General features: G+C 32.1%; 1 protein-coding gene across 1 annotated transcript in view; it reads right to left on the bottom strand.

The window, feature by feature from the left end:
* Positions 1 to 15779, bottom strand: part of LOC108917028 (gamma-aminobutyric acid receptor subunit beta-like) — a 44112-nt gene that overhangs the window by 11241 nt on the left and 17092 nt on the right. The window contains exons 5-8 of the mRNA XM_023454698.1: positions 15049 to 15116; positions 10588 to 10733; positions 6584 to 6741; positions 2828 to 3112 (exon numbers count right to left, since the gene is read on the bottom strand). Of these exons, the coding sequence (XP_023310466.1) occupies positions 2828 to 3112; positions 6584 to 6741; positions 10588 to 10733; positions 15049 to 15116 (657 nt within the window). The remainder of the gene's footprint in view (positions 1 to 2827; positions 3113 to 6583; positions 6742 to 10587; positions 10734 to 15048; positions 15117 to 15779) is intronic.

Below are 15779 nucleotides of genomic sequence, written 5' to 3' on the forward strand. Positions count from 1 at the left end.
AGTTTTCGAAACATAATTTGAAATGTAAAAAGATACAAACAGATTTGAGTAGACGCACGTGATGTACAGGGTGTTCCGAATTTATTCCATAAAAATTTAAAAATCCATCGAGGAAGAAATAATAATGGTACTTTGTTATATAAATCTGTTTTCTGAGTTACAAGACGTTGAAGTTATATCTCTAAATGTGTTCCGAACAAATTAACGAATAAGCTAAGTTATAGACTTGGAAATGTGCAATTATAAACTTTATTTTTTTTTTTCAGAAAATTAATACATAATAAAAATTTCAGAGGCCAGCTCAAAAAGGCCGATAAAATTTTAATATGAATAAAATTGGAAGTGGATAGACTGTTTTTTTTTTTAATTTTTGGAAATTTGTTAAAATTGAGTAAAAAATGTAGGTACCTATGCAAATAATACTTTAGTGAACATTACTTTACATTAAACATGAAAATTTCAATATACCAAAATTTTCTAAATTCAGTACCCTTTCCAATAATCTTGTGATATTTGCTATGTATTATAGAAAAATTTTTTGGCAAAAAATGGGATAGAGCACCCTCTATCCAAGAACACCTTTTCACATTTCCAATTTTATTCATTTTCATATTATTAATCGGCCCCTTTGAGCTAGCTAGTCTCTCATATTTTCATTGTTTTCTTTATCCAAAAATAAGTTATGCCTTTTGAAATTGCACCATTTTTTTACACTGCCACCACCCAAATTTTGTAACATATTTTACAGGACACTGTATATTAACGTAATAATAAAGCTTGACCATTACCAAGTGCAACCCTGGCACTAGTAGCTTCATGATTGATCCAAAACGACACCCAAGACAACATGACGATGAGGATGCTGGGCAGATACGTCTGGAACACGAAATAGCCTATGTTCCTTTGGAGTTTGAACGACAACGACAGCCTCTGGTAGATCCCAGTGGCCAACTTCTCCTTCCTATCATTCGTCTCGTAGCCGATGATGGTGAACTGGGGCAATTCTGCCTCTTCCACACCGCTCACGGGGGTGGCCTTCCAGTACATTAGCACATCCATCACGGTGTAGCCATCTATAAAGAGATTAAGGATCAGATATGCGAATCGGCTGCCGAGAAGGAATTCGATGTTCTATCTGTCATGCAAAGTAACGCATTCAGTCTAAATCAAGAGAAGTTACTATTTCATGGCATCCTTGTATTCAGGAGTTTGAACAATGTTTCTTTCGAATAAAGGTTTTTTAGGACCTATATATTTACCAATTTTTCACTCGATAAACTGATCAAAAACTTGTTTGATATCCAGCTAAAGAAAAACACTGAAACCGCCCTAACATAAAAATATAGTTTCCCCTTAAAACGAATATTAATTTTGGAACTTTCATTAATAAAGGACTGAATATTGTTCTTTGCAACCTTAATCATTTTTTGTTGAATGTATCACTAATTATGACTCAAAAGGTAGTATAATTTCGATTTATGGATTAATTGGAGACATTTTCATACTCCTTATGCTGTTACACTTATCCTAAAAGCTTTAATTTATGGTAGCTACATTATCTGAGTCTGTACTGACTAAAGTTCAATGAAAAAGACATATTCTTCCCACATTAATAAAAAAGTATATACAGAGTGAATATACAGATTTTCAACAGCACCCTAAATAAACGCCATAAAGCGAAATTTTGGCTGAGTCCTCTGTATTACTGAACTGTTGTATCAACTGAAATCATTTTTGTTTTTCTCTCAATATCTCTAAGTCGTAAGTAATATATTGTCCTTTCAATTTATATCCTGACATATCACATCATCATGCGCAATGTATATCTTCACGCACCAGTCAACATTCTTCCCTTCTGACGAGAATTCGTCAGAGATTAATCCCACAAAAAGGCATTTCTAAGTTCACTATTAATATGTCTGTGGAAAATAAATATAATCAAAATATTCGATGGTTTAACAAAAAACTACGCGACATGCGAAAGAATTCATTTTATCTAAAAAGTAGAGCTTTAACTTTTAAATTAGAACATCACTAGGCAGTTTATAAAGTAGCACGAAATGAGTATAAACGGGCATTAAAGGATGAATAAAGCAGGGATATGCTGGATAATAATTAACTCGGAAAGAGTACATAAGCCAAAATCGAAGACTACTTCTATTATTCCAGATGATTTCAATAATCTTTTTGCCAATGTTTCAAATGTCATATAATTCTATTAAAATATCTAATTCAGATCCTAATATCTACTTATAAAAGATATGTAACGACATTTTTTTATGTCCGGCATACTTGAATCCGATGTAAATGAAAATGAATTGAAACTAAAAGAATCTCATACTTTAGACTGTTACAATATAAACAGCAAAATAATGAAATTCGTAATTGCATACATAACGCAGCCGTTGATTATCCTATTCAATAAGTGCATTGAAGATGGATGCCGGCCTGATGCATTCAAAGTAAATAAAATTATTCCTATGTTTAAAATAGGTGACACTAATATCACAGATAATTATAGACCGATCGCTATTGTTCCTTACTTGTCCAAAGTTCAAGAGATTATGATAAACGATAAGTTGTCATCATATCTAGAATCTAAGCAGTTGCTTTCTGGCGAGCAGTACGGTTTTCGCAAGAATAAGTCAACAATTAGCGCAATAGCTGACGTAATTGGTACAGTTGTTGACGGCTTTAATCAAGTCCTTACAACCGAGGCAATCATGTGTGACTTATCTAAAGCTTTCGACTCAGNCCACCACCCAAATTTTGTAACATATTTTACAGGACACTGTATATTAACGTAATAATAAAGCTTGACCATTACCAAGTGCAACCCTGGCACTAGTAGCTTCATGATTGATCCAAAACGACACCCAAGACAACATGACGATGAGGATGCTGGGCAGATACGTCTGGAACACGAAATAGCCTATGTTCCTTTGGAGTTTGAACGACAACGACAGCCTCTGGTAGATCCCAGTGGCCAACTTCTCCTTCCTATCATTCGTCTCGTAGCCGATGATGGTGAACTGGGGCAATTCTGCCTCTTCCACACCGCTCACGGGGGTGGCCTTCCAGTACATTAGCACATCCATCACGGTGTAGCCATCTATAAAGAGATTAAGGATCAGATATGCGAATCGGCTGCCGAGAAGGAATTCGATGTTCTATCTGTCATGCAAAGTAACGCATTCAGTCTAAATCAAGAGAAGTTACTATTTCATGGCATCCTTGTATTCAGGAGTTTGAACAATGTTTCTTTCAAATAAAGGTTTTTTAGGACCTATATATTTACCAATTTTTCACTCGATAAACTGATCAAAAACTTGTTTGATATCCAGCTAAAGAAAAACACTGAAACCGCCCTAACATAAAAATATAGTTTCCCCCTTAAAACGAATATTAATTTTGGAACTTTCATTAATAAAGGACTGATTATTGTTCTTTGCAACCTTGATCATTTTTTGTTGAATGTATCACTGATTATGACTCTAAAGGTAGTATAATTTCGATTTATGGATTAATTGGAGACATTTTCATACTCCTTATGCTGTTACACTTATCCTAAAAGCTTTAATTTGTGGTAGCTACATTATCTGAGTCTGTACTGACTAAAGTTCCATGAAAAAGACAGATTCTTTGCACATTAATAAAAACGAAGTATATACAGAGTGAATATACAGATTTTCAACACACGCCATAAAGCGAAATTTTGTCCGAGTCCTCTATATTATTGAACTGTTTTTTTAAAGTTGTATCAACTGAAATCATTTCTGTTTTTCTCTCAATATCGCTAAGTAGTAAGTAATATATTGTCCCTTCAATTTTAATCCTGACATATCAGATCATCATGCGACGAGAATTCGTCAAAAATTAATCACACGAAAAGGCATTTCCAAGTTCACTATTAATATGTCCAGAATTTCTTGGAAGGACCTAAATATTGCACAGTTGAATAGCGAGGATACTGCGTCGTTAATTTTGGACATTCTCAATCCTGTTTTCCGATTCGATTTGTGGAAAACAAATATAATCAAAATATTCGATGCTTTAACAAAAAATTACGCAACATGCGAAAGAATACGTTTTATTTAAAAAATAGACCTTTTACTTCTAAATTAGAACATCACTGGGCAGTTTATAAACTAGCACGAAATGAGTATAAACGGGCATTAAAGGATGAAAAAAGGAAAACTTATTCTGAAGTTATTTTAAATTCTTCTAATAAAGCAGGAATGTGCTGGAAAATAATTAACTTGGAAAGAGTACATAAGCCAAAATCGAGGACTACTTTTATTATTCCAGATGATTTCAATAATTTTTTTGACAATGTTTTAAATGTCATATATAATTCTATTAAAATATCTAATTCAGATCCTAATATCTACTTAGAAAAGATATGTAAACTACATTTTTCTTTTTTTATGTCCAATATACTTGAATCCGACGTAAATGAGGCTATATTGAAACTAAAAGAATCTCATACTTTAGACTGTTACAATAAAAATACTTGTCCAAAATTCTAAAGATTATTATAAAAGATACTTTCATGTCATCATATCTAGAATCTAACCAGTTGCTTTCTAGCGAGCAGTACGGTTTTCGCAAGAATAAGTCAACAATTAGCGCAATAGCTGACGTACTTGGTACAGTTGTTGACGGTTTTAATCAAGGCCTTACAACCGAGGCAATCATGTGCGACTTATCTAAAGCTTTCGACTCAGTGTCTACTGCCATATTTCTTCGTAAGCTTAAGTTCTATGGAGTGAGGTCCAATGCATTAAATTTGTTTGCGTCCTATCTTACAAACAGAAGGCAGTTTGTTTGTTGCGAAGGTAAAAATTCTAACATTGTTCCTATAAATAATGGTGTACCGCAAGGGTCTGTTTTGGGGCCTCTACTTTTTCTTGTTTATCTTAATGACCTTCTCGGTGCTGTTGACGGTCATTGTGTATAGTTTTCAAATGATACTACGATCTTATCTAGTAGTGACACATATTTTAATGTTTCCCTATTTGATAAAGCTAAAGATTGATTTTCAGCTGACAAACTAATGTTAAATGAGTCTAATACTCAACACATGAACTTCACATCCGATAGACGAACTATTAACTCTATGTCAGGGAAACTGCTAGGTTTAATGCTGGACGATCACCTAAATTGGAAAGCACATATTGACATTTTGTGCTCAAAATTATCTCAAATATTCGTATTACAACAACTTAAAAATTGCTTGCCTCATGATATTCTAAGATCTGTTTATTTCTCTCTAATAAATAGCCACTTGACTTACGGGATTTTATTTTGAGGAAATTCAACGTCGTTTTAGAGAGTCTTCTGCTTGCAAAAATCGACTATTCGCATTATCAGTAATTCTTCACCAAGTACTCATTGTCAGTCATTATTTAAAAAACTAAAAATTCTTCCATTACCCTGTTTGTATATGCTAGAGTTATTACTCAACATTCACCGCATAAAGGAGCTTAGACACAATTATGATAATCATAATTATAATACAAGGCATGCTGATGATCTGATTGTTCTGAAATCCAGAACTGACATTGCTAAAAAACAGTTTGGACTTAAAACTTTGTAGTATTTTAGTAAGTAGATTCGCTCAACACAAACTTAACGTAATGAATTTTAAATTTTTTAAAACATTTACCAAGCGTTACTTAAGTGAATATTGTTTTTATAGTGTTCAAGAGTAAGTATATCAATAAATTGACATTTAAATAAATTTTACATAATCACTTACTGTCTTGTTTTTATATTTTTTATATTTTATTTATATTTGTGACACAACATGTACCTTTTGTATTTTATTTATATTTGTGACACAACATGTACCTTTTGTATATAAAATTGTCAATAAACAATGTAATCAGGTAATTGTAATCTTCTTACTTGTTCAGAGAAATTGTTTGGTTCCACCCCAATATAGCACTTAAATGTGGCCTGTTCATTCAACAAAGGTTTAGTGACAACCCATTGGTACCCTTTATCTTACCTAATACTTCATTTAAATTATATTGGAAGCACACATGTTTTATATACCTGAAAACAACTGCTGTCAATTACTATTTTAACTTCTTTAAAGCAAATCTAGTATTTTTATTTTTAGCCTGTGGTAAGCGATCTTCTGATATCATCAATTTCAATAGCTGAATTATTTTTCAGGTTTGAATTAAAACATTGTTTTTATTTATTCTAACGATTTTCTATACGGTGCAGAAAGTTATGTTATTGCTATTTTAAAATCTAACCCTAGTAAAACAAATAATTCGCCTGGTTTAGTAAAAAAGCCAAAATATTTCTCCTTTTTGCATCCAAAATTGAATTGAATCGATCTGTTTTGATGTTTGATTATAAAACTTAACAAATAAGTTCGCTTGGAAATATCGTTTCTTTACATCTCTAATTGATCAATAACTGCAACGAGTTGTGTGCAACAATCATATTCTCTAAATTTTCAACCTATTTTCTTTCTAAGACATAAAGACTCGGTAATAAAAATGACGATGACCGTATGTACCTCGAATGTTATTACACTTCGATTGTGTGTAGTTTGTGAACTTACAGCTTTCAATTTCCACGGTACAGTTCTGCGAATCCAAAGGGTAGTAATGGAGATCCATCATACAAGCGAGCGTAGTGGTGAAACGCATTCCGTACGTAATAGAACCATCTCCATTTAGTCGCACTAATTTGTTTCGTTCCGTTACGTCGTGCAGGAAACTGAAATAGCAGAATATTTAATATGTAACGTAGTTTCAGTTACAGTGGAACTGAAGTACAATATACAGGGTGTTACCAGAGTGAGCGCAGAAAATTTGGTCGAGACATCATGAAATATGGATCATGAATTTACCATCTTTTATTTTTTATATTCTCGAATGATTCAAAGTTGATTTTGAAGAGGAAGAGTAGTGCTTTTAAATGCCATCAAGAATTTTTAGAAGAAAATTTCACGTCAAATATTGCGAAGGACTGTATTTTTTACACTTTTAGATTAGGATATCTCGAAAACCTGAAGTGATGGAACCAAGGACATTTAAATAAAGGGGACTTGTTTATTTACATTTCTAGATGAAGCCTGGTCTATTCACAGTCTAATTGAATCATTGTTGTCAGCTGTATAATTATACTGGAAATGTACTTAATATTTTTATCGCAATTTTCATCACAATTGTGAAAATTATTATTATAGGATAGTATTATTAAGTTATGCATACAATATTGTTAAATTCTGTACATATTAAACTATTTTTCATTTTTCATATTTGCCATGTTTGAAGACTTGGCAACTACGCAATAATTTGTAGCGTGTTCCTCGTTCGTTCTGCCGTGGTTGGCAGAATATGGCGTCTCTTGTTAGAAAATAGTTGTGATTTTAGTAAGTGAAACGTGATTAGTGTTTATACATGTATTTTGGATAAACTTTTAAGGTGTGAATATGGTTAGACAGTGCAGAATTTGTAAGAAATTGGATTATAAACATCCACATCAGCTATCCTTCCACAGGTAAGCGTGCTTGAAGGTGACTTTGGAATGTATATGCAACTGTGGCCATTGTCGTGCGTGTGGGTAACTTTTATTTGAATAACGGTAAAATTTTATAAAACTGACTTGGTATTTTTTTAAAATTTTTGCTGAAATAGTAAGAAAACAATAATATGAACCACGTTTGGCCATTAAAATCAAAGGAAAATGCTGCACCACAAATAAGTTACAGACATTATTTATATTTAATATATTTATAGGTATTTCAATGTTATCCCTTATACCCAACATTACAAATTTTAATCATTCATCATTTTCATTTTCCTCTACGACAAAAACCTTTTCAAAAATATATTTACAATTTTACTAAATGCACGAGCATAAAAACTGAATAAATACAACAGCAAAAATATGGTGGTGGTTCACTTATACATAAAAATACCGAAGATGCAATCAACTGAAAGTTGCATTCATTCAACCATTTGATGTTCTCCTTTGGGAATATATTTTTATGTCTCACTGAAAATTTGCCTCAGTATTCTAAAAGTGAAATGTGAACGTTTTTAGGATGCTTGGGGATGGTGCAACAAGAAAGAAATGGTTACAGTTATTGGGATTCCAAGAAGTTATAAAAATATTATATATATTTATTATAAAAATACTGAGTAGCTGTTGAAATATATTGACTTAGGACTATAAAATATTTTATTTTGACCCATTCAAAATGTACGACATTGGAGATGTAATCGCGCGCATCAGTTGGATGAAAATATAGCCCTCTGCTTTCCCCTTGTCTAGCTTCACACAACATATGAGATAGACTGTGACATGCATAGTCCCCTTTATTTAAATGTCCTTGGATGGAACAATTCTGAGAACGAGTATATTTTCCAAAAAAACAATAGGTTCGGTATAGCTAAGTTTTTGAGCATTGTTAATAAAAGGCGCTTTTGTTAAATCGTTTTAAAAAAAAATGCAATTTACTAGTTTATAGTCATCAGCTTTTGTCTGCCAATGGGCAAAGCTTCAAGGCAGCTATTAAAGAAGTCTTTGGATGAAAAAGTGTAGAGCAATTTACTTTAGTACAATTTTGCTTCCTTGAAGAGTTACTTGCCATAAAAAAATTATTTCATTCACATTAAAATATTAAAGAGCAACTACCCTTAAACAAATAACAACTCGTCAATGAAGAAACGGGCAGCTTTTCCTAAGACGAGATGCAAGAATGGTCTATTCCAAAATCCCAGTATATTCGTACATTCAGCAGACCATGATCATGTGAAAAAGTATACATTGGACAAGCGGGAAGACACGTTAGCACGGTATTAAAGGGGTTCAAGTGTCACTTAAAGACAGTCACTTAGAAAATCAACAATTGCGGAGCACGTGGCAGATGCAGGACACATGATAGACAGATCTTACTAATACCAGAATTCTGGTGAACGGGAGGAAATTTTAACCAAAACTTTAGTGGGATACAGTAGTAATCCAGAAGAATGGAGATAATTTCAATGGAAGTGAGGAGTTAGCTAGAAATTAGAACGACTTATCCGCAAAAATCGAGAACCAGATCATGAATTAATTATTACAAACCCTGCACCCAGCTCACACATGTTAAATGGTAATATCAGCTAAAAGATTTAATCTTCAATTTCAGAGTTCCTTGTGGCAACCAAAAATTTGTTCAACAGAGCATCATTCAATTGAAATGTAAACATCTCTGTTTCATTATTTTGGTATACTCCTTAAAATTAAAACACCACTTTCGGAAACATGCTATATATTATTCTCATTATTTATAACATTTGATATTGCGACGTAGATTTGCTTCCGCTTGTTCTGATTCCTATTTATTATTAGCAGCGCTATATTGATTACTCACAGACTTCATCCGCGCTATTCAAATTTCCCCAATTTAGTTGAGGCATGCAATTTCAGGAGCGGGTTTCATGAAGCAGTGATCGTCTTTGGTTTCATTAGAAATGAGTAATATTGTCATTTATTAAATATTATTCCCTGAAAAATTAACAGGGTTATTTATTAGAAATGTCAACCTTTTAAGTTTAAGAAAAAATATGAAATTTATAGCTATCGACTGCAACTTTTTTATGCTAATAATGACTTCAGAAAATGCTGCAAACTGAACACATGTTTCTTAAAAGGAAAACCCAGTATATATTTGGATTTTTGAAATATCGTAGTTTTATTGGTAGTGTTATTAAACAATTGCAGTTAAAATTTTAAATAATTTTGGTAACAATGCTATATATGAATATATCTAAGAATTAGGTATATAGAATACTACTTTTAATTTTCAGTTATATAAATTTGAATATATTCAGTGACCTGCAAATAGCCCTGATTTAAATACTCTAGATTCATTTTTGTGAAATTATCTTAAACAAACTTTATGAAGTGGATCACTTAGTCTTCAAGATAATAAATTAACTCCAGAGGTAGAGAAATAGAATTATCAAATGGGAATTACGGAATAATAGCAAACGCAATAAATAAACGCTATTATAGGTATTGTATCAACTGGAGGCCATTCTGCACATTTATACTAGAACTGAATAATATTTCTCATGTGTCATTCATATTCAAAAACATACAAGTTCCATTAAAATAAAACATAAGTTTGGTTTGCCACGTTTATTGAGGACATCCTGTAAGTTAAATATAATAAATACTTCTAGTTGATAGTTACTACTAAGGGGCTTGACATTTATTAAAGAATAACCCTGTACAATGGTTGTTTTTCACAATGATTTACCGAAATTTTAAAGTTTTGACATGCCAGACTAAAACTGGTGATAGACTTTTAATTTAGAAAAAACTTATCAACAATCAAACTTACATTTTTCATCAATATTTTAAAAATGACAAATGTAACAAATTAGGGACAGGCCATAAGAGTAAAAAAGGTGCAGAGGGGTCATACATATATCTGTTTTTTATAAATATTAGTTTAGCACTATTTTCAAAATTTCCTTCAATTATCAAATGAATTTTATAAATAATGGTACATTGAATTAAATCAGCAATTTTTATATTATGCGTCATGGCAAGAGATGGTCTTACCTGTTTTTGTCGTTAGCAAAAAATGTGTCTGGCACCCAAATCTTCTCCGCAAAGTCTCCAGAAAGTGTGAGGATTTCCTCGTTATTGCTGAAGGCCAGCCTTTCGTCCTTCCAGTACTGGTTCAGATATAAGGTGATCGTGTAGTCCTGAAATCAAATGTAATTTGCTATTTTGCGTGTAAACCAGAAATTGAAAGCAATAAAACTTTATGCGAACGAACTGTCTACGGTCTTGTCGTACATCGTACAAGACATCAAAATATAAATATGTTTCTACTTCAAATTTCTTGACTATTTAAAAGAGATAATAATAAACTTTTGTCGCATACTATACAAGGTTTTTCATTTACGCATGGTGTTACAGGACTACTTAAGTTATTTGCATTCTAATAATGGAACTCAAAAATTCAAAGTTCCAATTGTCAAACTCCTTCGCGAATGAACACGGCTGCAGAATTTATAGACCTTCTGCAATTTGTTTTGACATTTGTCAATCTGAACCCACATATTTTATGATGAAGACAAATAAATAATAAAAAAATCTTAATTGCAAAACTAATGCAGCTGTTGCACGTTGGATAGAAACACACCCTAATTACTGATACCATCAAAACTTGATTTGTCGCCTAAGACAAATTGCAAAATTAAAAACAACAAATCAGGCAAGGAACCAATATCTCACAGACTAAGTCCTAAATCGAAATTTTACAAGAGCGAAAAATGTACAAGAAGAAGAAACACTTATTCCAAAACACAATACATTTGAATCATAGGCATACGCAATAAAGTAAAGGGGACAATGAGTACTACAAACCTCTTCTCTCCATTCATACTTCAATATGTTTAATCAAAATTGCCTAAAAAATGTATGTACCGGCATTGGATAAAAGTCCATAAAATCTTTCTACTAAAAATCTTAAAAAGGTTATTCATAAGAACCATAACAATTTTAATTTTAACATCCTATATCTCAAAAAAAATATCTTGGTAAAAAAATATACAATAACATAAGAAAAACTTAGGTATATTTAAGAAATAATCACTTTTAACAGGAATAACTAAACTGATATACATATGTTAAGGGCTATATTTTCCTATATTCAAAAAATCTTTCACCTATACAGTTTGATGAATCTCATCTTCAGATCAAACAGATCAAGAAGAAAGTGTGCAGTAACAGTTACAAAAATCTAAAGATCTTAAGAGTAGGGCAGCAGGTTCAGGCAGAGAATGAGCTCCGATACTAGTCTGGTAACAGTGGTAACGTTGCCAGTGTGCAACTGAAACTCATGGGCATATGTTTGGAAAAATTGTAAAAGGTTCAAGGTGTTTTATTTCTAACCACTTTTGGCCAAAATGCTTTTACTATAAAATAATTAATTAGATTTTCTATGAATCCTTTATCTCCTTCAATTTCAAAAATTATTTTCTCAAATCATTCATAATTTCCATGAATTCTATATATTAGTTCTATTTATACATATCTATTACCCATTCCTTAAAATTTTTAGTTTTTTCCTTATACGGTTGACATTTTATTTTTTTTATCAAACAATTTAAGCTGCAACCCCGGATACCTACACCCCAAATTTAATTGACTGCACGAGTACATAAGGCCCCTCATCGGCAACAAAGTGGCTGGCGAAAATCTATAAACCTATAATGCAGAGCCCTTGATTAGATCCAACAGTAAGCCCGAGAATTTAGCCACTGAAGACGATCTAACGGTGAATTAGAGGCTTACGCTTTAACGCATTTTATAATCAAGGTAAATCTCCTATGGAGAGCTTATTGTATTTTTATGTCATTCTTGTTTTATATTTGTATGGTTAAACAATCTACTTTAAAAATATTTTAATATGGGTGGATATCTCCACTAAATTGGTAATAAATGAAACTAGTAAATATACAGGGTGATTCACAACTTATCTAAAAAGAATTTGGGAATAGGTGCAGCATGAGAAATGGAGTCAATATCGTAAAAAAAAATTTTGTAAAATCCTTATAGATTCCGATAAAAAAGTTATTGAGCGTCTATGGCAATACGCGTGGAGAGCCACGTGGCCTCAACGACTCCAAATACTGAAATCATATTTTGCAATCGTCGTTGCGATAGTGTTTACAATAGTTTTTTAGTAGTTAGCGTCAAAATGTCATGCGTGTGTAGCAACTCGGAGTTGATGGATATCGTTCTAATTTATGGTGATGCAATACAATATAAGTAAACAACAGTATAAAAGAAAATACATACTTACATCTGCAAACGTTTAACAAAATATTTTAAAAATTTGAATGATATTGATAATATTTATTTAATTTTATTCGTATCTAAATTGATTCTACAAAAATTTATAAGTAGAACCTAGAAGTTTAACAAAGATACGAGTTTGGGACAATCGATCAAGTTGCACGATATCTTCGGTTCTCTATTATAGTTACGTGAAATATTTGTTTTGTCAACGTGATACCTGGTGATTATGAAGGTCATTGATTTTAAAACTTAAATAACCAGCGAATATGATTTGAAATCTTTCTAATCTCCGCAAAATTTACCTAACCGTGAATGTAAGCACAATGTAGTACGCAGAATCACAAAACATTTATCACGTACCTACGAGTATATAGCTCGACGTATGGATTTCATTATTAAAATGAAAGCTGTTATAATAAAATGAATACCTACCAAGTTATTATGCTTAATGATACCTTATTTATTTGTGCTGACAAAAATATGTAAAGCGTTGGCAAATGATTTCCTAAACTTCATAAAAGACATTCAATTTACGTTTATAGGGGACAATAAAAGTAAATGTGACTGCATTTTTTGTAAGCCGAAGGTGCTTAGTAGCTCGTCTGTATTGGCGTTCCGTCCTTCCAAGGAATTCATTTTAGGAATTCTACCAAGACCGATAAAATGTGGCAATGTAAACATGTAAATCATAACAACACTTGGGCCTATATATATCTTGATATATCTAAAAAATGTAAGAAGAAGTTGAATAATCTACTCTTCTTATTGATCCCCCAAACTATAGCTCAAATTTTAGAAATGTAAGAAAATAGTAATCCGGATCATGCAAGAAGCTATGACGTGAATTTTGGTAGCATTGCATTTTAGAGATAACAGCGTAGCTTATGAAGTGAATCTAGAGATGAAAATAAGAAAATATCCAGGTCATAAAATCATGAGTTTTAATATGAGTTTCATTACAAATTGCTGTAAAGTGAAAACCATTAAAGCATGACTATTTATGAGTTTGACAAGCTCCAACAATCAGTTATTGCAGAAGCTTAGTAATGTTAATCTAACCAAGTGAAGAAAGCCTTCGTCAAGAGCCTGTGGTAGACATGAAGTCTTATAACTGCAATAGCAATCAAAATAACAGGCAAGTTAAGATAACATATAAAGTGATTGTTGCAATATAATCGTTCAAGAAAATAAATTTCGTGGAAGTGTTTTTCAGTCATGAAAGTAACTCCTAGGCCAATAGCAAACCAAGATAATGTCTATTATATTACGCCTGATTTATCTAAAGATATTAGTAAAGGTTGGGGTACTAAAGCACATTTGTTGCGTCGAAAATATGCAGCAATTATATCAACGATCAGGCAGTTTGCAAAATAAAGTTAAAAGTGCTTAATTCCACGTAAATGTAAAACTATGCGATAATCTTAATTTTATTTTTAAGGATACAAATTCTTAAGTAATTATGGATTGATGAGCAATGTTCCGCTGTTGCAAGTATTAGACATATGATATAAAGAAATAATGACGAATATCAAAAATAAAAAAGGAACGAACAATACTATTCAATCTAACAATAAACAAGCAAATACTAAGTGAAACAACGAGTTTTAATATAGAGAAAGTCCTTAAGAAAAGTAATGAATAGAGCAAAATAATTATGAATTCCAAGAAAAACATTCCCAAAGAACGTCTGAAACTTTACGTTCTATAGTTAAGCAAAAATCGCAAATATAGTTCAAAAAAATAAAACTCCCATCAAAGAAAACATAATTTCCTTTTCTAGTAACATTTCGCATTCGCCATTTGCATAAAATACGTTTGAAATTTTATCCACATGGTCCATGTTCTATATTTTTGTTACATTCAAATCAAACAACATATCCCGGCCTATAAAAACCTCATTACAGAACAAATGAAAAGCGTTACCATGTTAATGCTTTAATTAATATTCTTTCGGATCGTCCAACACAGAAAAATTAGCATGCAAAGAGCCCATTTTTCCTGTTTTCCGATAAAAAATTGTAAAAACCTTTGTCGTGCGGTGCGAAACAAGGAATATAAAACAGGACAGAGACCTTTCGGCTTATAAAAAGTATAATAGCTCTGATCGATCATACATTAATTGCTTGTATGGCGTCAAAATATTGAACTAAAGGGTTGTGATACTAAAATTTAAGTGGCATCATAGATGGATAAATGAAAAACGGAACTTACCATGTTAACTTCAGATATAGCGTCGAAACTGGCTATCGTCAGGTCCATACCTACGTATAAAGGGTCACCTGAAGATAAAAGGAAATGATCACGCAAGATGAAAGTATATATCCCTACAAAATCAACAATTCAAAAAAATATACTCCAAAATAAAAATTATTTATTACATTATCTTATTCAATATTTGTGTGAATAAATTAATAATGTTAAAGCAACCCAACTAGAATACAAGTTTCTGTTAATACTTATGAAATTGTACAGGGTGCCCCGGTACTTGATACAAAAAAGTCGAGTACAAATAGATGAGGTCAAAATAATATCAGTTCTCCATATAACTTTTTTCATACGTTCGTTAACAAGTTACGGGCCTCAAAGGTGAAAATTAAAAAGTTATTTTTATTTACAGTCTCTAAACTATTCACTTCAGTATGATGCAAATTTGGTGATCGATAACACATGCGTACAGCTTGTTTTTGATGTTGTAAGTGAAACTTCATTATGCCCAGAACGCCAGGCACGGCCTATGGACAATGGTTAACAACCCAGAATTTTTGCAAAGATGCGATCACAATCTGCCTGCATCAAAAATAAGTTCCCCGAAGAATCTGCCAACGATAATACCCTCTTGGTTCAACTCGGTAAAATGATCAATTTAGGAAATATTTGTGATTTTGTCACAGTGCACATCGAGCGGCGCATCCACCATTTTTTGTTTTTAATTTTTAACTGAA

The sequence above is a fragment of the Anoplophora glabripennis genome, unplaced genomic scaffold (genome assembly GCF_000390285.2).
Source record: "Anoplophora glabripennis isolate ALB-LARVAE unplaced genomic scaffold, Agla_2.0 scaffold3, whole genome shotgun sequence".
Classification (NCBI taxonomy): domain Eukaryota; kingdom Metazoa; phylum Arthropoda; class Insecta; order Coleoptera; family Cerambycidae; genus Anoplophora; species Anoplophora glabripennis.